The sequence below is a fragment of the Peromyscus eremicus genome, chromosome 20 (assembly GCF_949786415.1).
Source record: "Peromyscus eremicus chromosome 20, PerEre_H2_v1, whole genome shotgun sequence".
NCBI classification, from domain to species: Eukaryota; Metazoa; Chordata; class Mammalia; order Rodentia; family Cricetidae; genus Peromyscus; species Peromyscus eremicus.
Genome location: NC_081436.1, coordinates 61,420,580 through 61,443,145, shown reverse-complemented (window position 1 = coordinate 61,443,145; position 22,566 = coordinate 61,420,580). Strand labels below are relative to the sequence as shown.

The 22,566-nt window shown below is 38.9% G+C and overlaps 1 protein-coding gene across 1 annotated transcript in view; it reads right to left on the bottom strand.

Moving 5' to 3' along the window:
* Window positions 1-7,750: 7,750 nt before the first annotated feature.
* The window catches only part of Ubr5 (ubiquitin protein ligase E3 component n-recognin 5), a 120,901-nt gene continuing 106,085 nt past the window's right edge, over window positions 7,751-22,566 (bottom strand). The window contains exons 49-59 of the mRNA XM_059246961.1: window positions 21,796-21,907; window positions 21,119-21,263; window positions 20,050-20,180; window positions 17,795-17,855; window positions 15,713-15,888; window positions 15,271-15,355; window positions 12,864-13,019; window positions 12,450-12,563; window positions 10,943-11,087; window positions 9,433-9,518; window positions 7,751-8,385 (exon numbers count right to left, since the gene is read on the bottom strand). Of these exons, the coding sequence (XP_059102944.1) occupies window positions 8,173-8,385; window positions 9,433-9,518; window positions 10,943-11,087; window positions 12,450-12,563; window positions 12,864-13,019; window positions 15,271-15,355; window positions 15,713-15,888; window positions 17,795-17,855; window positions 20,050-20,180; window positions 21,119-21,263; window positions 21,796-21,907 (1,424 nt within the window). The 3' untranslated portion in view covers window positions 7,751-8,172. The remainder of the gene's footprint in view (window positions 8,386-9,432; window positions 9,519-10,942; window positions 11,088-12,449; window positions 12,564-12,863; window positions 13,020-15,270; window positions 15,356-15,712; window positions 15,889-17,794; window positions 17,856-20,049; window positions 20,181-21,118; window positions 21,264-21,795; window positions 21,908-22,566) is intronic.

Genomic DNA, 22,566 nt, shown 5'->3' with positions numbered 1-22,566 from the left:
GCTGCACTCCTTCGGTCCCCACAGACGGCCGAGTGGCTGCAGAGCCGCCCACTGGGCGGGATGTGGAGAGCCCGGTGGGAGGGAGGCGACACCGTAAAACCTCCAAGGGGAAAGGAGGAACTGGAGGGAGAAAATGTGTGTGAATGGAGCTTGAGAATGAGAAGGAAAACTAGCTATATTCAGGGAAATATTTTGAAATCTTTACAGAGTGATGGATTCTATTCTGTAAAACCCTTTATGTGAATTAGGGTTTTATTATTTAATCTTTGAGACATCTCCCTGCAGTCCATACTGCAATTTCGCTCATGGTAGAGATTAAGAAACTGAACCTTAGGATAAATAACCAAGGTTATTGCAGCCAAAAATAGACTCCACTATCCTTGCCACATGTACTTTTGGAGACAAAGGTTAACGTGACAGAGATGCAACACTTCTGAATTGTAAGGGCAAAAGACGGTGAACAATGATGGTGGCAGTAATCTTGGTTGAATTACTAATATAATGCTTTCAGGATATGGTAACTACGACAGAAAAAATTTTCAAATATAATAAACAGGATGGGACAGTGATGGAGCACTTACCTACTATGTACAAGGCCCTGGGTTCAATCTCCAGCATTATACACACACACACACACACACACACACACACACACACACACACACACACCCCCCAACTCAAGATAAAACAAACTAAATCAAAATAAATGAAAGAAAAGTTGAGTATGGTGTTGAACACCAGTAATCCCAGCACTATGGATGTGGGGCAGGAGGACCGTGAACTCAGCTTGGGCTACATATTAAGATTCCATCTCAAACAAGACCACAAAAAGGAAGTGAGATTTTCAGTGGATTCTGGAAGGAGCCTTGCTATGACTTCAACAACTTGCAACTGTTTTGTGGTTAGCCATCTATAATATGGTAAAGTAGGGCAGAAAATTTGCTTCAAGGTCTTAAACCTACCCTGGAGTGGGGAGTTACCCTTACCCTTTCTTAAAGCAACATGATCAAGTGCTGAGTGAAAACTTTATGTATATTAAATTCTGTGAGGAAATTGATTCTCATGAAAGAACTTACAAAGGTTGCAAGGTAAATACATTATGAGCAAGGTTTCATTCATTTAAAGCCATCAAACAATTAAAGAGTAATTTGGCATGAAGACAGTGTTTAGATGCAGCAGTTAACCACCCAAAGGGAATGTTTGTATTTGAAGGCGGTTTGGGGAGCTCTGTCCTTAGTGCTGACATGTTACTCACTGTAGTTCAAGAGTCCAAGACAACAAGTCTTGACTTTCCACCAATACTCAGCCCCTGCAGATACTGAAGTACAAAAGCAACTGAAGACCAAGACATAAGCAATGGTCAGAAATAAATACAATTTTGACTTCAGAAATAGACAAGACAGGGCTGGAGAGATGGCTCAGTGGTTGGGAGCCTGGCTGCTCTTCCTGAGTATCTGGGTTCAATTCCCAGTACCCACATTGCAGCTCACAACTGTCAGTAATTCAGGTTCCAGTGGTTCTGACTCCCTTACACAGACATGCAGGCCAAACACCAATGTACATAATTGTGGGAGCCCATTCTCGGGTTCCTCGTGGCTTTACCCAGCAGATCCTCATAGAGGATGATTAGACCACGGGCCTGAGTGCAGGTGTCTGAGATGGTCTGCACTTGGCTGTGCTGGGGGAGGAGGTCTTTTGCTCCACCCCTTGGCGTCTCTATAAAAACCCTGGGGCAGAGACAGTCGGGGCCCGTTGGAATAGGTTCCAGGCCCTCTCGAGGCTATCCTTTATTTTCTATCTGTTTATCTCCGCGATATTCTCCGCAATAAATCCTTCTAATATTTCCTGCTGCTCGCACTCAAGAAAACTCTGGGGAACTGTGGGGGTGGTTGGGTAAACGCCCCACACATAATAAAATTTACTGCAGCTTGGCTGCAGTAAGAGTTTATTTTCCTAGCATTGTGGCTCCTCTTCCAGCCCGATCTTGAGTCTTCAGCCCATGGAGATAAAAAGGTGCAATGTGACTTTCTTGGAGTGGTGGCAGACACCCATGTGGTAAACAGATGGTCTTGGCTGAGAGTAATCAGCAAGAAAGGAAGATGTGGCAAGGGAAGAAAATCATTTTTAAGGACAGAAACTATAAACATCAGTTCAAGCTAAAGCACACACATCTTTGTGTCGAGCACAGTGTTAGGTGTTGAATATACAAAACATGAAACAGAAAAAGGACATAGAGCCTGGAACCATTCTTGGCACAAATTCTGGTTCCTCATTTAATGGCTGAGTGAGGCAAGTTATGTATCTTGTGTGCATATGCTTATGAATATATAGTACTTACTTTATGTACAATGAACGTGAAGAAGCCAAGAACGGTGGTTCACTGAGACAGGAAGAGCTGAGGTTCAAGGCCAGCCTGATACATAGTGAGACACTGTCTCTAAAGACAGTATTTGGGGAAGGAGAAAGTGAGATAATAGAATGCAGTGGAACCAAATTACAGTTTTTAAACTGAAAATGAATTCTTGGTCTGTAGAAACACAGTTCTGAACAAGTAGTAGGTTCCCTTCTTACATACTATCCACACTTCCTTTCCTTAGGAACACATCAATTTTATCTACAGTGCTGTGTTGTTTCATTGGTAGGCTGCCTATTAATCAATTAGCTCCATTGACAAACCATAATTCACATAATACAAAGATCTACCGCCAGTTCAAATAGCCAGCCAGTCACTTCTAAACACAGAAAAGGGAAGCGTGGGACAAAAGTTCAATATGGGGAAAGGAGTCCCCTATAAACAATTCTCTGGGAACAATGCAAGCCTTGAGGCTCTCTTCTCAGTCAAAATAAAGTCCTTGCAGAAAACTGGCAAACACCAAACTCTTGTCTTAAAACTACTGAAGTCTATGGAGTTCTATTTAACAAGCCATATTTGCTATTCAGAAAGCCCTCCAATGGAGAGGAGGGCTGCACATTGGAGGTGTAGAGACTAGAGCCACTTGGAATAGGCTATGTGTAGGATAATGCAATCTTGAAACAAGGTAATGGGAATGAAAGAATGGGTTAATAATATATGTTAAAAACACCTTTCCAGGGATGGGGAGAAAGCTCAGCAGTTAAGAGCACCAACTGCTCTTTCTAGGTTCAATTTCCAGCACCCACATGGAGGCCAACAACCTTCTGTAACTAGTTCCAAGGGACCCAACATGCTCTTCTATGCTCCATGGACACTGCATACATGCAGTGTATAGCAGTACAAACACACATGCAGGCAAAACACCCATATGCATACAGTAAGAATAAATTTCATTTTTTCTTTTTAAAGAACATCTTTTCAAGATGCCTTCATCAGTAAGTAGCTGTGGAAGATATTCAGTAAGTAGTATAGGATAACTACAAGTTTAAAAACATGGGAGACTGGGTAATCAGCAATGCCTTTTAGCAATGGACTCTTGATAGGAAGAAAAGTTCAGTTCTAAGTGTGGCTCGCTTTATGTTCACTGTTGTAGCTCTGACAACTTCAAAGCCATATTGAATAAAGCATTTGCATCAAATGAATCAGCAGTCAATACAGCTTGTCTGCTTTAAGTTTCAAGAACTGTATGAAGAACATTTCCCCATACATTTTCGGCACTGGCACATCTAGATAAACACAGAACAAAGAATAACTACAGTCCTAAGTTAAAACTGGCTATTGCAGTTCACTAATTAAAACATGCTGGGCAATCGAGACGGCCCAGCAGGTTAAAGGAGCTTACTATGCAAGGCTGGTGACCTGAGTTTGATCCCTGGAACCCACCTAAAGTCAGGAGAACCAACTCCACAGAGCTGTCCTCTGACCTCCACATCTGTGGATTTTGGTTACAGAATTTTTAGCATCCTAGCTTTGGGTGTGCTGGGTCTCAAACTCAAGGTTTCATACATTCTAAGCACGTACTTATGAACTATACCATCTGTCGTTTAAAAGTTAACATTAATCACTGCCTTCTTTCAGAGTACATAAAATGTTTTCATGAAATAGTTATACTGAATCAAATGTTGACTGGCTCTGAACTGTGTAAGGACGGAAGCATGTCAAACAAATGAATGTTCAAGTATTTTAGACCAGCTTGGCATTACACAGTATTTCTACACTGAACAGCTCCCTGTGCTGGATTTCTAACGTTTGTTATCTTCCCTGTTCTATGTTTTGGTACTTCTACTTACCATGAAGCAGAAATCTGGTGACCAAATGCCAAACCTATGCTTTCAGTTTCGTTCTCGTTCAGTGCCTACCTATATTGAGGCAACTATTATGGTGCCTCATTTGTTACCCCAATCCATATCTTGGTCATAAGGATTATTATGTTTTTATGTAGGCATAATTTTTCTAATAAACTATAACACAATTGTGCTTGTCCCCTAAATGAATACGGAAGTGACGACAACCACATAAGCCTTTCATTTCTGTAGGCTATAAGCTGATTCCATGAGACAAATGGAAAACTTTTAAGTGTGCTGCTGACTACTTAGGAGCATGAGGCACTTTAAAAAGATTCTACAGGCTACTCACTGTGTGATACATAAAGTTTACCTAATCATTACCGTGCCACAAGCTTGCCATAGTTTAACTTTAATAGTCAAGTTTCATTTTTTATACCAAACACTTCAAATACAAGTAATACTGGATTTTTTCCTGGAGAAATTCTACTTGCATCAAAATGCGACTTACCTATTGATTTGATGTTACAACTAAAAGCATTCAGACACATGTGAAAAGGTTCATGAAGTCGCTATCCGTGATATGTGCTTTTTTTATTATTTGTATGTGTGTGTGACCATGCATGCCAAGGTACACAGGACAACTTGCAGTTGGCTCTCTCCTACCTTGTTCTGGAGATCAAATTCAGGTCATCAGGCTAGGCAGCAAGTGCCTTTACCCACTGAGCCATCTTTCTGAGTTTGCAGTCCCTTTCTTTAAAGAACTTAGAACAATAAAATCAGTTTTTCATTATATGCTTTTCATTTTAAGACATTTGGATTTAAAAGATATATAACACCATTAACTTTAGAGCATCCCCACATCTTTAAAGTTCTAGATACCATTGGGGAAAGTTACTGAAGGACAAGTCTATTTGTTTTTAAATCTTTAGCAAGTTTGTGAATCACGGCTTTTTCAAGATAGCACAGTCGGAACATCAGAATGGCCACAGGATCTAAGGCTCCCAACTGAATAAAGTGCAGCTGGAGCCTACTGACACACTTCATTATTTGATAACTCAGTTGTAGTATTATACCTTCCACAAATTACTACTGCAGTCTAATGTTAAGAATGCAAACTCGGTGCCTGGGATAGAATTTAACAGTTCAATACTTCGTAAGTCTTCATCAAATCAATTCTCTGAGGACAGTAACGGGACAAACAGGGAAAAAAATGCTTAGCACATAGCAAGTACTTATTAAAAATAATGAAGAGGAAGTTAATGTAATCAGCAATCAATGTGTTTGTATTGTAAGCAAGGTAACATAAGAGACTAGTTCACATGTGAGGTAACGGAATGGTTATTTTAAGCTTTATCTGCATGTTCATACCCATTTCAGTTGATGTAAACATACATTGTAAAGTACTTTCAACCACTACCCAGGCAGTCCATTAAAGGCACATCCATCCAACCATGATCAAGTGGGAGCCGGGACTGATCAACAGATTTCAAGCAGGAAAGGGCTTGACTTTAGTGTATTTATATCCACGAGTGAAATGGAATGTTCTTCGGGCCGAGTTTTAGAATTCACCTGGATGCTGTTCTATTACGAATGAAGATTGCTAGCTTCCACCATTTAGTATGTCAGAGAAGTGACAGGAGACCGTGCCCAGGTGTCTGTATTAACAAACCACAAGTACATCTTTGCCATAAAAGTGTGAGAGTTATTTCCTCAAAGATGATTTCAATTTTAGCTTGAGCCTTGCAGCTGTCATTACATTTGTCAAAATAACCCGATCTTTATAGGGGAGATGTTGTCTGGGAACTTAATGTAGTAAAATAATTTCTTGTGAAAAACCCTCCGAAGCCCACCCCAGTAAGCCATTACAGAGCCATCTTGATAGTCATATCGTGGGGAAAGTGAGAAGGAGCAAAGCTTCCAAACCAGTCAAGTTCATTCTTGGTCTTCCTGAATTGCCTCCAGTTCTGTCTCAATCGCTAAACAAGACCAAAAGAGAACCTTATTTTGTATGACTTTATTTTACATTTAGAATCATTTTATGCTTTACTAAAGAAACAAAACAAAACCAAAAAAACAAAACCTCACTCTGCTTTTACTATTACTAAAAGCATTTTAACCAAAATCTTGATTTTGGAAGACCTCAGACATGTCGCATTATTTTAAATATTTTCATTCTTTCAGTAACTATTAAGAATAAATTTACAACGAGGGCTTCAGTGTCCTAGTCTAATTTGTTCATTTACGACCGATCAAGCCTGTTGTGTGACTTATGTTGATGTTCTGTATCTTTCAAACACACTGATGCTTGTTAACTCTTAATTCAGAATAATATTTAGACATAAAAACCAATGTCTCACTTTGGCTAACTTACACACATCTAATACAGCATGTTATTATATAAGTTTTAAGTAATATAGTGACCTTCACTATGATTCAGTTTAATATATTTTAGTTAAAAACAGATTGAGAATGCCATGTGGTTCAGTCTTTTGAAGGAAGTTATATAATAAAACTACAGTCTCTTTAAACATGACAACTATCCAAGGCCAGAAGTCCTAAATCGGAATTGAAACCATAGGTGAGGACATGAGAACTTCCTTTATTTTTTACATTTAAAGTGACTACTTTAAATCCTAGAGGGACTTTTTGTTCCTTGTTATCCCCCTGAATAAAACTGCTAAGTCCACAAAATGTAAGGGGCATTGGTCATAGACCACATAGTCATTAAAAAAAAAAAAAAAAAAAAAAAAAAGAACCTGTCATTTAGTTTTCAGTTAGTTAACTCAAACTTTCTGTGCCAATTAATGGTCACACTTCACTTCTACTTGTAAAAAGAAAGGGCCTGGCTGGGTGCCATTCAGGATTCTCTGCTAACTGTAAAATGTGGACTGGTTTTCTTAACGTTCTTATAGTCCATATGTATATAAACTTTAAAAAAAATGTAAGAATATAACCATGTCAGTGCATTGCCCCTAGCTTAAAAAATGTACAACTATATAAATAAAAACTGTTTCTTCAGTATTACTTGACATTTCTTCTGTAATTTATTTAAAAAAGTAAAATGTAACAAGATACTTAAAAAAAGGCTAGATACAAAAGTAGTTAAGCTGCTCACGAACATTTAAAATTTTCCAAAATGTATTTTCAGTAATCATGATCTTATAAAACATTTTACAGTTATCAGAAAGTGCCCAGCTGAGCACACATAACTGAATTACCTTAGCACAAATGTCTGGTTAGGATGAAGGGCAAGAGCCTGTCTGACTGCATTGAAACAGGGATACAAAGAAAGGAGGGTAACTGTGATAAAGTATTGTGCATTGGCCCCATCATATGTACAGAAAAAGTGCCCTCTCTCAACTGAACAAATTACATGCAAAATAGTAGTAGTATCATTTAATATCCTAGAGCTCAATAACTCGTAATAGAAGTGGTTTTTATAGGTAAAAGTGATTTCGTCTCTAAAATCTGAATGTCAAGAACTTTTTACAAGTTCCATATACATGATACAGAATTGCAGCCAACCACAAATTAAACACCATAAAAAAAGTTAAAATGAAAACACAGAACATACTTAATTTTTTATTTTGAAATTCCCTATTCCCTCTATACAAGAACCTTTGCTGAAACACTTTCCACAAAGGCAGCAGTGAATTTTCAGAACATTTTACATTTTTCCCCCTCAGCAAAAAAAGATAAATCACAGTGTAAATTATGTTGTTCTGCTGTCATCTTTGGCTGGGGTTAGACCTAGAAGATGGCGACTAGCAAACCATCATAGACAAAAGGTGCCAGTGCTTCTCAGGCCTCTAAGCTACAAACTCAGCAAGGAATGTTTGCATTTAATCTCTTTAAGGTACCACCAGGGGGGTATGACAGCATTAACTTCCATAAACTTTTATAGACAAATGGGAAAAAAAAATCTACAAAATTAGCTAGTAATATTACACGGCAATACACACTTTTTATACTCTACACAAAACCAAAATTCTTGGTCTTAATGGCGAGTAGTAATTTTTGTTTGAGAATCTGTTTAGAGGAATAGAGTGGGACATAAAGTCGAGAAATACAAGTATTTGCAGTAGGAAGATGTTGGTCATCTGGTGGTCTTATTGTGATTGAAGGCATAGGCTGAAAACCTTCTTCACTGGCTGGCAATGATGGGCTTGATGTCCAAAAGTAAACCTAAATAAGAACATAGAATTACAATTGTGGCTTTTATAGGGTTATAGTCAACCTTAGTTCTGGCAACATAAACAACCACAATTCTGATGTTTAAAACCTAGTTTAAAAATAAAGTCTCACAAACATAACTGCCCAACTATGACCACAACAACAGACATGCTAAGATGGACGGGGCGGGGAGGGGAAGAAGTCCAGGAAGCGTCAACCATAAACAAATGACTACAGACAACTAAGAAATGCTGAGAGCAGAATAAACAGTCTTTCCTAGAGAGTACACTACTTGGTAATCCAATACAGAATGTCTCCCCTGAAAACATACATCTACATAACATTATACAGCCCAAGCAGGTTTTACTTATGTATTTAGGAACATGAACACACACACACACACACACACACACACACACACACACACACACACACACACTCTGGGGGGGGGGGTGTAGAGACCATGTATGCTATTTCTATGGCATTTACTTTTCACAACTAAGCACTAAAGTCAATCTAACTTTCCAGAGTAGCTCAGAAACTTAAGTAATTGTCGATATTTCTTAAAATGTAACTGTGTAAGGAACTTCATCTTAGAAGTACCAAAGTAAAGCTGGTCCCATCCACTCATTTAACAAGTAAGAAAAAGCTTCATGTAAAGTTTCTTCAAGAATGAATGAGTTGGGGCTAGAAGCAAAGAACACTGACTGGATGCTCTCCCAGAAGACCTGGATTTGATCTCCAGCACCCAAAAGATGACTCAAAATGATCTATAACTCTAGTCTCAGGGGGATCTGATGCTCTCTTCTGGCCTCAGAAGGCACTACATACACATGGTGCACAGACATGCATGCAGGTAAATACCCACATATATAAAGGAGAAATTAAAAAACATGAATGATCAATCAAAATCAATAGTTCAGAGAAATACTGACAGATTTTACATGACTTTTATTGGTAAACTATGTTCTTCAAGAGGGAAACACACCAACCCATCTCCTAAAACACCCAAGCAAAACACAACAAAACCCCTTGTGTTTCTTTCGTCCTTTAACTTACAAGGTCCTGCCGTTCTGTCATGCTCATTTTCTCTACTATCGACCAGAACCAACGCTTGAACTGGAGAAGCTTGTCAGCATTCTCTCCTAAGAATACAAAGGCAATGTGTTGTATTAGATGGTGTTGCTTCTGAATACTGGTAAACTGCTTATATAAACAAAGAGACAAACTTTACAATTTAAGGCATCTAATTCCTAAGAGGAAACTAGAGCTATCTGCATTTTTAAAACCTTTGAAATTACTCAGGGAATCCTGACTTGAAATGAGTAAAAAGAAAGTGAACTGTCATCACCCAAACCAACAGTCCATGACGTAAAGCTCATCTGTAAACTTGAGTCTTCTCATGTGACCCTAAGCCAGTGCTTCTAAAATCCTGCGTTCATAAGCCATGTGCCACTGATCTTTTTTAGAGGCGGACTCCCATTCACTCACTGATCACAGGGTGAGAGACGGACACCAGAGTGCCGCTCCTCTGACCTCCTGACATATGCTGCTTCTTTCCCTGCTCTAGCTGTGCCTTTAAAATGAACCAAGTTCTTCTGCGTGCTGACATTAAAATGTGTCACAAAACCATTATATAACAAACTAAAAATCACCAAGCATGAAGGTAATAAAAGAGAAAAAATTTTTCAATTTTTCTGTAATCTGGGCTGGTGTACACCTTTAATCCCAGCACGCAGAGGCAAGTGCGATCTCTGTGAGTTCAAGACTAGCCTGGTCTACGCAATGAGCTGCAAGAGTGCTGCATAGTCCTTGTTTCAAAAACACCAAAAATAATAAAAATAAAATTTATAATTTGGTGGAAGCCACTTAAAAAAATAGAAAAGAAAAAAAAGGAAAAAAAATCCGAATTCATATATGTAGTAATTGTAGTATAACTACAATCTTCCCAATCAACTTTCAGGAGCTCAAAAGTCTACACTTACCCTGAATGCTTGAAAAAGAAAACAACTTCAGGGCAAATCAAACACTGAGATAAAGCTTATCACCACTTTTTTTCCTTCTAGATTCATCATGTGACTTTTTACAATAAAGTGACCCACTTACAACTCTACACAGCAAACATTATGTAATCAAATTCTTTCACTATCTGAGGCACAGAAAACATTTATTATTTTTGTTACTTTAGTATACAAAAGTCATTTTCTCACCACAAACAATTTTACTGTGTTCTAAATTATAGCCATCTTTTTGTTTGGGTTGTGTGTGTGTGCATGTGTGCAAGTATGCACATGCACGTATTTTGTTTTTTAGGCAGGTTCTCATTATGTATCTGAGGCTGGCTTCAAACTTCATATTCTCCTGCCTAGGCCTCCCATTAAAAAAAAAAAAAAAGAATAACCTAATTCTAAGCTATCAAAATATTAAATTTCATTTAATCATACCCTTAAAGGTAATACTAAAAACCAACCTGCCTATCTACAGGGCTTGGGAAAGACTCTCAGATCCAGAACCTCTGAGGACACACTAAGCATGCTCCAGCTTCTTCTCTTCAGGAAGACATTCCTACCTGACTCATCATTGAAAGAGGTGAAACTGATCAGCATCTGCACATTGACTTCCCCACAGCCGTTCACCAAAAGCCGAAAGTCTTCTGCTGTTAAGTCTTCTAAGGAATTTTTTGGAAGCACATCTAGTAGACCCTTCCTCATTGCCTAGAGAATTTGAAATTTTTTCTTTTATTATAATCAGTACTTTACTTTCCATGGCATCTGTTTAAATTATTAACGCTCAACATCAAATTTTAGCTACATCCTCTAAAAAATGCTAGTTCCCTAAGCAAAGAGAGAAAAAAGCAGGGCTGTATTTTGACTTTCCTCTTTACAGATTCAAGACACCAGGGGAAGAGCTGAGCAAAGCGAACAGGCTACAGTTCAGAAGTCACCTAGTATTTTTACATCCCAGGATATAACTGAAATTACTTTTTAAATTATATAATAATGCACAGGTGGCACAGTAGATAAGTATCGCTGCCTTGCTTCAATTTAGCAAAAGTGCACCCTAAAAAAAGCACAATTCACAACAAACCTCCCAGACTCAAACCCAAAGTCTAGACACTTACTGAAAAATGTACCAGTGTGTGTGTGTGTGTGTGTGTGTGTGTGTGTGTGAGCGAGCAAGCGTGCGTGTTGTTCCAAGTACCTCCCATGCATCAATTGTTAAATCTTACCCTCATTTTGCAGAGAAGGAAACCAGTGCACTAAATAAAGTATTAGTAACCTGCCAATGTGCAGCTAGAAGGCAGCAAGGGGAGTACTAACTTAGTATAATTCCCAGCACAAGAATCACCACCACTCTTGAATTTATACAAGCTTTATCCTGGAAAGGGAAAGCATTAATAGTACAGGTCTGGTGTGTTGCTTTCTGAAAGGGCCTGAATGCAGAGCTGGTTGTTGTCTTGAGAACTTCATTTTTGGGATGCCCCCTCCATTACTGTGCTTAGGGCAATGAACCTTCTGTTAAGCACTAGTCTAAACTATTTGTGTTAACAGTATGATAGTAAAAACATGCTTTCCTCTAAAACTTCAGTGGTCATGGCTGGGCGTGCAGCCAAGAAATACCTGCAGGACTAGCCACCATAAAAACTCTGGGTTGTGACAAGACCTTAGGCTTCCCTAATCAAATGCTGGTGAAGCTTGTACTTGGAACCCTTCAGGCGCTGCTTAATACAGCCTCCTCCTCTGCATATGTTGCTAGGGGTATCTCTGCATTTAGTAAATATGACTGACTGAATCCAATGACTCCTTCTAAGTTAGGGTAGTAAATACAGGTGGTCACAGGATCCACTCACTAGAAACCCCCTTTCAAAGTTTGCTCAGCAGAGCTATTTTCTGATCACTACATAGTTATCCAAAAGAACATGAGTACTTAGTCTGAACTCTCAACTTTAGTTGTAAAATGATTTTACATTTGAAAATTTGGGCCTTCTGTAGACAGATTACTGGGCTAATTCACCACAATGCAAGAATAAAAATAGCTTCATCACATGACATAGTACTTTTCTAGAAAATACTCACATGTAATGGCTGTTCTGCAACGACCAACATCCTGTGCTCTGCGTACTTCCTCACATACTCATAGACATTCTGAGGAGTGACTGGTATATTCACACCATTTGCAATGAGTTCAACCTGTGAACGATTCAGCAGTGACATTTAAAAACAATTCTGACAACAATAACAGCTCATAAGAACTTTTTTTTTCTAAAATTTTAGGATTAAAGGATGAGTCTTTCTCGGACAAATATCTATCTAAGAGGTGCAAACCTTGTCGGCCTAACCGAGTACAAAAGTCTGTCTCGGTCTGTCTCACGAACCCTGACTCCTCTCTCACCTCTTACAGTGCTCATTCTTGTCTGTAGGCATGCACCCTGCCTCAGTGGTTTTCTCTTGGTCCCAAGCCAAACATCAGGAACTGTGGATCTGCTTTACCTGTCCTCCACCCTCTTCTTTACACAGGTCAATTGCAAATGCCAAATCCATTGCTGAGAAAACAGCATCAGCATCTGAACTCTGAGACGCCAGGATCAGCTGTCGTAAACTCTCATACATCACAGGGTCAAAGAAAGCAAAGTCATGCCAGTTGACCTACGGAAATAGTCACACAGGACAATCTGAATGAACAGAAGCCTCTTTTCTTGACCCAATAGTCAATACAATCTGTGATGACTTTATCTTTGAGGGGAGGGGAAGGGATAGGGACTGAACCCAGAACTGTGTGCATGCTAAGTAAATGCTCTACCACTAAGCTATATCCTAGCCCTAATTTTATTTAACTTAAAAGCACAGTGATAAATAATTTTTCACAAAATACATAAAACTGCTTTAAAGAGAGAAAAAATTAATAAACCTTTAGCTCTGACAATTCATTTCAATTTTTTATAACAGGAATAATAAGTTAACTGCTATGAGGTGGAGCCAACAGCATGCTTTAAGAATCATCTGGAAAGCCAGCTTTCTTTATGGAACAGTGACCAACGTGTGACTACAGCGGCTCTTGACTATGTCATGTGCTCATGATGGTCTCCACACAACACAGGTTAGTAAGTCCCATCTAACTGCTCTAAGAAGTCTGGTGGCTTACAAAGGTCACATCACTGAGTTAAACTAAAGTCTACCAGATCTCATGAACTGAAGAGTTAACATACTAACATTTTTATTGTTAAGAGCTTCGGTTTTCACTCAAGGTCTGTGCACAAAAGCATTTTAGCTGGGCATGTCAAGAGTTAAATTGTGGTCCCAGCTAGTAAAGAAAATATATACCTCTCATTATAATAGACTCATTTAAACAGCAAACAATAGTCAGTGATTTGTTAAAGACAATTAATTTAGTACCAAAATGTGACCAAACACCCATGATGAGGTCATAGGCCCTAGTGGAAAGGTTTCTGTAATTGTTTTGTTGAATGGACATGGTATACTTATCAAAATGTCTTCTAAATTGTTTATGCCCATACATTTAGTGTTGCTGTCAGTTTCTTTTTGCAGTGGTCAGTTTGACTGCAGACTCAATTGGTCAAAGTACCAAGAATGAGTGTTGACTGTCCAGCCATAAGCGGGAGATCTGTATCACCCTGCCCAAGGCTCAGAGTTTATTGTGTAAGAAGCAGGTTGGGAGGTGTGTGTGTGTGTGTGTGTGTGTGTGTGTGTGTGTGTGTGTGTTGACCGTCCAGCCATAAGCGGGAGATCTGTATCACCCTGCCCAAGGCTCTGAGTTTATTGTGTAAGAAGCAGGTTGGGAGGTGTGTGTGTGTGTGTGTGTGTGTGTGTGTGTGTGTGTGTGTGTGTAAAAGCCAGAGAAAGCAGCAGTGTAGAAAGTGACTGTGGAGCTCATCAAGGCTCTTGAACTATCAAAATCAGAACAAGCTCAAGACGGGGCCATCAATACCAAGTCATGGACATGAGAGCTCACAGTGCCCACATCTCTCTAGCAATTTATACAATTAATGGTTGATGGGGGTGGGAGAACAACACAGACCATTTCCTTCAGTGATTTAAGCGCTGGTCAAGTGTCCATGCTCCTGTAAACAACCTTAATGACACCCACGAAGTCACAAACATAAACCACGTGGTCACAGACAGACATAAAAGCAGCAGAAGGGACTAAAGGGAGCAGGAAGGGGACAAAAGGAAGCGAGGAGAATGGGGCTATGACCAAAATCAACTGTGTACACAGGTGAAAATGTCATAATAAACTCATTACTGTGCATAACTACTATGTGCTAATAAAAACCACTAAAGGGGGTATCAGCTTTAACAGCTAATAACAATTCAATAACAATTCAATTTACGGTAGATGTATGGTATAGCCATCTCTGAAAAAGATTCTGATTTCTTTGTAATAGCTTTAGGAATTGTTGTGATACAGCTGAGTAATTAGCAGCACATGTTAATCTTGCCAGGCAATCAGACTATCAACACATAAAGGAAATAATCTAATTCTATAAGCCATATGAATATCATGCACGTCGGCTCTTTGGCCCCTCTGTGGCACATGTATTTTTCAAGTTAGAATGTTGTTTAAGACTATTTCTATACTCTACTACCACCCACTTGTGATCAATTATAGTGGCTTTGGCTTCCCTAACAATGTGTGCCAGTATCTTTATAAAGTTGTCAAGAGGATTTCTCTTCAGTGGGATTCAGGTTTGTCAGGAACCAACCATAATTGTTAGCAACTCTACTGTGCCATCTCCCCATATACAAAGACTAGCTATATCATTAAATCTTTGACAATTATAATGCTTTACCACAAACTGAATACTATACAGTGTACCATCTTTTATTTTACAAAAGAAATGTTTACAATTGTAAAATCAGTTATACGCATCAAACTTACTTTTCTACCAAGCAACACTTTAATTACATGCCTATTCAATGTGATAGGACATAGTTCATTTTGCAACAGACATAGTCCAAGAATCCTAAAAATAAGAACAGAAATATAATTTAAATTCAAAACCAATCATAGAATTAGTCCCACACATACATAAAAAAATATATAATATTTTGAGAAATCCTCTAAGTCTCATTTCTACCTAGTATAAAGTAGAATATATATCCAATTTTAAAGCTAATGTATTTTTAGCCAGGGTGTGTGGTGACACACCTAATTCCACAGCCCTGAGAGGTTAGTAGGAAGATCAGGAATTTGAGTCCAGCCTGGGCTACACAGAAAGCTTGGGGCTAGAGGAGTAGCTCAGTGGTGGAGAACATGCTTAGCATGTGACAAAGCCCTGGGTCCAACTCCCCGATGTAAAGATTGAGGACAGTTCGTTTACCTGCCAATGTTTCTGAAACAATTCAACCGTGCTTCTGTGTTTTTGCCAGGTCTCGGAGTATAAAAGCCTCTCTTTCCAGGTTGGTAGAACAAAGGAGCATTGTCATCACCATCATCTGTATCATCTAAATCCATATCTACTACACTCCGACTAGAGCCGTGACGCTTTCGGTTTTCCTACGGACAGAGTTAGTTAGGAGAGATGAGGCTCCGGAGCTCATTTGAAAAAAAGAAATATATGGAATGCTTCTCTGAAATCATTCAAAGTAAAAGAAAAGCAGAACAGAATTCATATTTAAACGTAGTGTATAACACTATTAAAGGTAAACTCTGAGCTGTAATATACATATATTATATTATATTATTATTGTATTATATTATATTATATTATTAATATAATATAATATTATATTATATTATATTAATATATACATATATTATATTATATTATATTATATTATATATTATTATATTATATTATTATATTATAATATATTATATATACTAAATCTTCATGTCTGCTATTCCAAACAACCAATTGGGACTGGGGCCTCAGACCGATTGGAGAGTGCATGCCTGGCAAGCACAAAGCCCTGGGTTCATCTTCTAGTGCATAAACCAGGCATGAGGAGAGCACAGGCCTGTAACCCCAGCACTGGAAGGCTGAGATAGGAGGATCTTCTGAGTAAGTCTCAGGCCACTCTGGGCTAGAGTGAGACCCTCCGTTCAAAACAAACAAACCCCACTCTTTTCCCTCAATGCTTAGAAGGTATTTTTACTAGCTATAGAGTGCTGGATTGCCAGTTCTCTCAGCATGGAAATGACGAGATTCTACTATCGCTGTCCTCTTTGACTATTTAACTGAGTCTGGACAGTGTTAGTACAGTCTGCTTCAAGTCTACTGACCCTGAATTTGTACATCTACATCTTAGAAAAAAGTCATTTTTCCAGCATTACTTCGAGTAGTTTTCTATACCAACCTCCCTCCTACTGCTTTCCAAAGATATCGTGTCACTAGATCTTTAGTACTGCCACAGCCCTGAGGCAATACTTGAACTCTGTTTTCAAGTTGCCGTACTCATCTTGTTATTGGCCTAATCCAGTGACTTTTTTTCCTTTGAGGGATTGTACTTCTACTCCAAAGACTTGTTTAGATCTCTTTCTTAAACCCTGTTTTCCCTACTAGAACTCTATCACCATCTATAGGCTCCTTTTTGAGGAGAACTGGTCGGTCCTGTCTGGTTCTCTGTTGAGTGAGTAGTTCTGAGCTTAGGAAGATTTGTAGCTGGTACATTTTGAGTATTAGGTTGTGACTCTAAGTTGTATTAAAAATTGCATTAGAGGGAGAAGAGTTTTTAACCCAACAGGAGTTACGTTGCCAATTCTATTTCAAAACTGTTAATTATGCTATTCAGTGTATCCTGCACGTGTACAACCTGTGATACCTGGGCAGTGCTTCCTATGCAGGGTAATTCTCAAAAGCCTTTGTTATCTTTCAGGTAAGACAGAACAAGGTTCAGCTTTGCCCTCCTGCTGAAAAGACAGTGTAGTGGCCATTTGTCAAGTTGTGACTTCTCTTTCCGATCTGTGTGCTACTATTGGTTCAGAATTCACAGGGAGTTCCTTTTTGCATTTTGTACTGATTCTTTTGTGTGGGTGACCAATGATAGATTATAGTAAGTTTGCTCCTCTTAGCTAGCGCTAGAAGATTAATTATGAAATACAAGAAACAAACCACACCACACCCACAGAGTGATAGACTACTTTCTTTGCATCTTTGTAACCAACAGCTTCCTGGAAAAGTGGATCCTAAGATTCTATACTGCCTCTTTCCTCTGCTACTCAGTCTCCAAACTAAACCTTAAGTCAGTCTGTGTTCAACCATAAACAGCAAAGTGACTGGTACTATGTTACTATCTAACTCAATTTTATAATTTGATTCTGAGTATTTCAACCACATATCTTGCTCTTTCTGTACTGTAAATCATATATTTTATTTACAAAGACATCTCCTAAATCCTGTTTTCTTCCTCTTTTATTGTTCTAACTGCTCATTAACACATATACTAAAAAAATCTCTTACCTGTACCTTTTCCGAGGAGTCTAATAATCCAAGGTCCAAGATACTATCAGCTCCATTTTCCCTAAAAATAAATGAAACCCTTTTACATTCCATGCAGGTGAAATCCAATTTAACCCAAAACCATGGAATGTGCTTATAATCCTAGTGCTTGCAAAGTTGCACTGCAGAGCAAACTCAAGGCCAGTGCTTAGGCTATACTGCCAAGACATGTTTCAAAAACAAAACAACCAAAAAAAAAAAAAAAAAAAAAAAAACCCCAAATTCCACTAGCTGCTACATACAATTCAAGACATAGCTATAATTCCCTGATATAAGACAACATACACAGTCTCTATTGGGATGCTAAAACTTTAGCACAAAGCAAGCAATGCAGAAAAATGCTCAGAACACAATTACAGCAGCAATCAAATTCTCTAGTATAAGTCTTATTATATACCACTAGTAAATTCACTATTCACTCCATAAAACCAGATGTTAGTTTTGCTCAATAGAAAGCACTAAATTGGCAATGCTTCCATATATTTACAAAATCTTCTTATAAAAAAATGCAACTTTCTCTCAATTTTCTGTCTAATGGGCTAAGCTATTCTTAGTCTGATCACAACTCCAGAGACAAGGCAAAGAATAAAGAAACAACACATAAAAGTCCAGAGAAAGTGCTGGAGAGATGGCTCAGAGGTTAAGAGCACTGGCTGCTCTTCCTCAGAGGTCCTAAGTTCAATTCCCAGCAACCACATGGTGGCTCACAACCATCTACAGCGAGATCTGGTGCCCTCTTCTGGCCTGCAGGCGTATGTGCAGGCAGAACACTGTATACATAATAAATAAATAATTTTTTAAAAAAAGTCCAGAGGAAAACAGCAGTAAAGGACATCATCAGTAGATCGACAGCTCTTAGCTTGGGCTCTTCAAGGCCTTGAGAAGTGGCTGTTGCGCTCTGGTGCTCAGCCCAGCTGTCTATACTACTTCTAGAACTGTAGCTAATCACACTGTTACCTAAGGCCTGGGATGGAATACAGTGGTGGTACCTAGCTAGAGTGGTGGTTTGAGTAAGAATGGCCCCCACAGGCTCAGATATTTGAATGCTTAGTCATCAGGGGGTGGCACTATTTGAGAACTATTAGGATTAGGAGGTGTGGCCTTGTTGGGAGGAAGTATGTCACTGGGGGATGGGCTTTGAAGTTTCCAAAGCCCAAGCCAGGCCCAGTGGTTCTCTGGCTTCCTGCCTGTGGATCTAGATGGAGAGCATTCAGGCCCAAATATATGCTGCCTTCCTTTAGAAGAGGTGCCGTGGTCAAAGGAGTCCCTTCACAGCAATAGACCAGTGACTAATAAATAATAGACCTAGCATGTATAAGGTTCATAGCACCATATATATTTTCATACATTTAAATTAATCCATGCTTCAAACTGGCTGAAATGAGTAAGCCCATCTAAGTGTGGCATATCTTCCTAATATATGTCACCTTGAGTAGAGGGGTATTTGGTATTTTTAGATTTCATATTCAAGCTAATATACTCTGCATAAGGCAAAGAAAAAACTTAAACAAAATTTTAAGGTAAATTTGGAGCCCTAAAAGGAATATTATTTACCCCAAGATTCTGAGCATAATGTGGTCTCTTGCCATGGGTACTCTCAACCAGGGAATTTGAGGTACTTCAGGGAAATTTCAAATATATTTCTTCTAAACAAAACTGATTCTAAACCAGACATGGTAGCTCTAAGTCCCAGCATTCACAGTCTGAGGCAGGAGATTAGGGGTTCAAGACTAACTTTGTCTTGGGAACAGAACAGAACAATTTTAAATGTCAAATACCTTCTATAACCTAATAAAGCATGAAAAACTCAGCTACTGCACTTAGGAATTATAAGACACCATTTTTTTAAAAAAAAATCTGAAAAAGGTATTTTACTTTGTTTTTTTGAGATTTGTGTGTGTGTGTGTGTGTGTGTGTGTGTGTGTGTGCGCGCGCACGTGTGCGTGTGTGTGTGTGTTCTGCCTGCATGTATACCTGTGCCCCTAGCTAGAAGAAGGTACTAGATCCTCTGGAACTAGAGTAGCAGACAGTTGTTAGCAGCTATGTGGGTCCTGGAACCCAAACCTAGTCCTCTGGAAGAGCAGCAGGTGCTCTTAACCACTGAATGATCTCTCTCCAGACCTGTCGTAAGTTTGAGGATATGGTGAAAAACACCCTCTCTGGAAATAACACAGCTAATGTTTAAACTGAAATGCTGCTCCAACTGCACACATTACCGTCCATGGGCAATAATGAGCTCCATGGCCTCATCGACTCTCGCCCTCAGAGAGTCTTCACTTGCTAGCAGGAGAAGCAGCTGTGCTGGGGATAACTCCAACAGCATGCCGGTGATTTTACTTGCAAACGCCTACAAAAGATGAAGAAATGTTACGTCCTTAACTCTGCTGGTTACGAGCTACAATCAAGAGAAGGAAATCAAATTTACAAAATTTTCTTGTGAACTAGCAAGGCTTTTTATGAAACTTCAAGGTTAATCAGATAACTTAGACAAGGAACGCATAGTCCATGAACGAGCAGTTTTGTTGGGGCTGGAATATTTATATGATAGTCTCTCTGTATTTTTTAATGTATTTAAGTTCCAAGTAAATATACATGTAGTTTCTATAATTTTTGTCTTCCTCAGAGAGCCAAAACCACTTTCAATGAATACAGAAAAACAGAAGGGAGGTGAGGAGGAAGGTGCCTATTACTTAAGGCTGACTTATCGCAAGAAATAGAACTGATGTTCTGCTTTATTAGTCTATCACTTAAGGCTGACTTATTGCAAGAAATAGAACTGATGTTCTGGTTTATTAGTCTTTTGGCTGCATGTATGAACATAAAACATAAAGACCAAAAAGAGAAAAAAAAATCCATGACTAGTTTACAGGTTCCACATTTTGAGAGAAATTTAATAAAACATTCAATTGAAATCTTGAGCTATTTTTATCAGCAGTAAAGGACTGCCATGTTTTAGCTATAGCTTGCTAACAGATCGTATCTACTTCAAAAAGGAACAATGGTTTATTTAAGTAAAAATATAAAATATATATAAATGAGTATAAATCACAGCTAATTCTTTAACACAAAAGGAACTCAAATTGGGCAGAATTGAATTGTCTCAAACTTAAGTTTTGTGGGGGGAAAGATTCAAGTACAGTTACTTCCAAGCAACACTTTCTTTTAAAATTTCTTATCACTGTACAGCCAAACACAGTCCTCCACAGTGTACTTGCTTCATAGCTGACGTTACAGGAAAAGAGCCCACATCTAGTTAACGGTAAAACAGTGCCCCCCAGGACTCACAGGCTGCATTGCTTGGACTCGGGGGTAAAGCCTCTCTCCAAGGGCCTGCCGATGAGCTGGCAGAGGGTCAGGGTCATCACTAGGGTTCCCCTCAGAAGCAGGTCTGAACGGCCTGGTATCGATGGAAAGCTGTCTCCTGAAGTCTCTGTGAAAGAAGAAAGCTTCTGACTCCATTGCCTTTGACCAAATCAAAATGTCAGCACATCTCGGTCAACAGAAAACTAGAGAACACATAGACAGTGCCAACCATGACACCAGGATGGTACAACATCTAAATACAACATGTTTAAGCAATAAAGATTACCTAAGTTTCTCACTAAAAATCTACATGTAACATATAATTTGATTTTAATGGAGCAGGACCAGACTCTGAAAGACTACCCATTAATTCCTGGAAATTTTAAACAAAAGTAAATGTAGCCCATTTCAACAAGAGAAAATTAAAAGACAGTTTGTCACAATTAAGACTTAATTTAACTAGGAAAGTAATAATTGTAATGAAATGTCAAACTTTAGTGAATAAATAAAAAGGCTGTGTACTTTCAAATGTCCCAGGGTTGCTAAAGCAGACCCTTTCATTATCCATCCACCACCAAATCTTACACTGATTTGCAAGCCTTTATCTATCCCTCTTATCTAAAATGCCCGTATTGAGTAAATATTGAAATCCAATGTACCTATCCCGGTCTCTCCGAGATCCTGCTCGCAAGCCACTACTCCTCCTCATTTCTCTCTCTCTCTCTCTTTCCCGGTCTCTCTCTCCTCGGTTCCTCAATCTTTGCATTAAACCTACAAGAAAAGATGAAAGGCAGGACATTACAATAAAGACAAAAGACAACAAGCTTTTACATTCAGTCAGCGCCGAAATGAGACCACAAACAGGAGGCTGCTGGAAATCATTTCCTTGCCAGCACCTCTCTCTCTGGGGAGTGTGCTGTGTGTGCATATACTACATCAGATGTATCTGCTGCTGCACGTTTTTGACGCAGGCTCTCTCACTGAAACTTGCCATCCCACAACATGGTTATAAGCCCCTGCAAACTATGCCCAGTTTTTAATGTGCTGGGGATTTGAACTCAGATTCTTCTCTCTCACAGCTCCTTGGTTTTTGAAGGTTACTGATAATTGTATAGAATGTACACGGCTCATCATACAAGTTCACTTTAACATTGGTGAACTATTCTCCCCTTGTCATGTCAAGCTATGAAATAATATGCAACAACTACTGCTGGACTGAATTAGAACAGTGCTGAGGTGTCTCACACAGTCGAAGCCGCTGAGTGAATGAATACCTTTTCTAGTCTCCGTTTTGGGCTCTGAACATCATAGACCGCCAGAACATTAGCTATTATGAAATTCCAATGCTCAGTCCTGACCATGGTTTTTTCTTTCATTCTTTTTTAAAATTCTATCTGTGAATTTGCTGTACCCCAACAAATGGCGGGCAC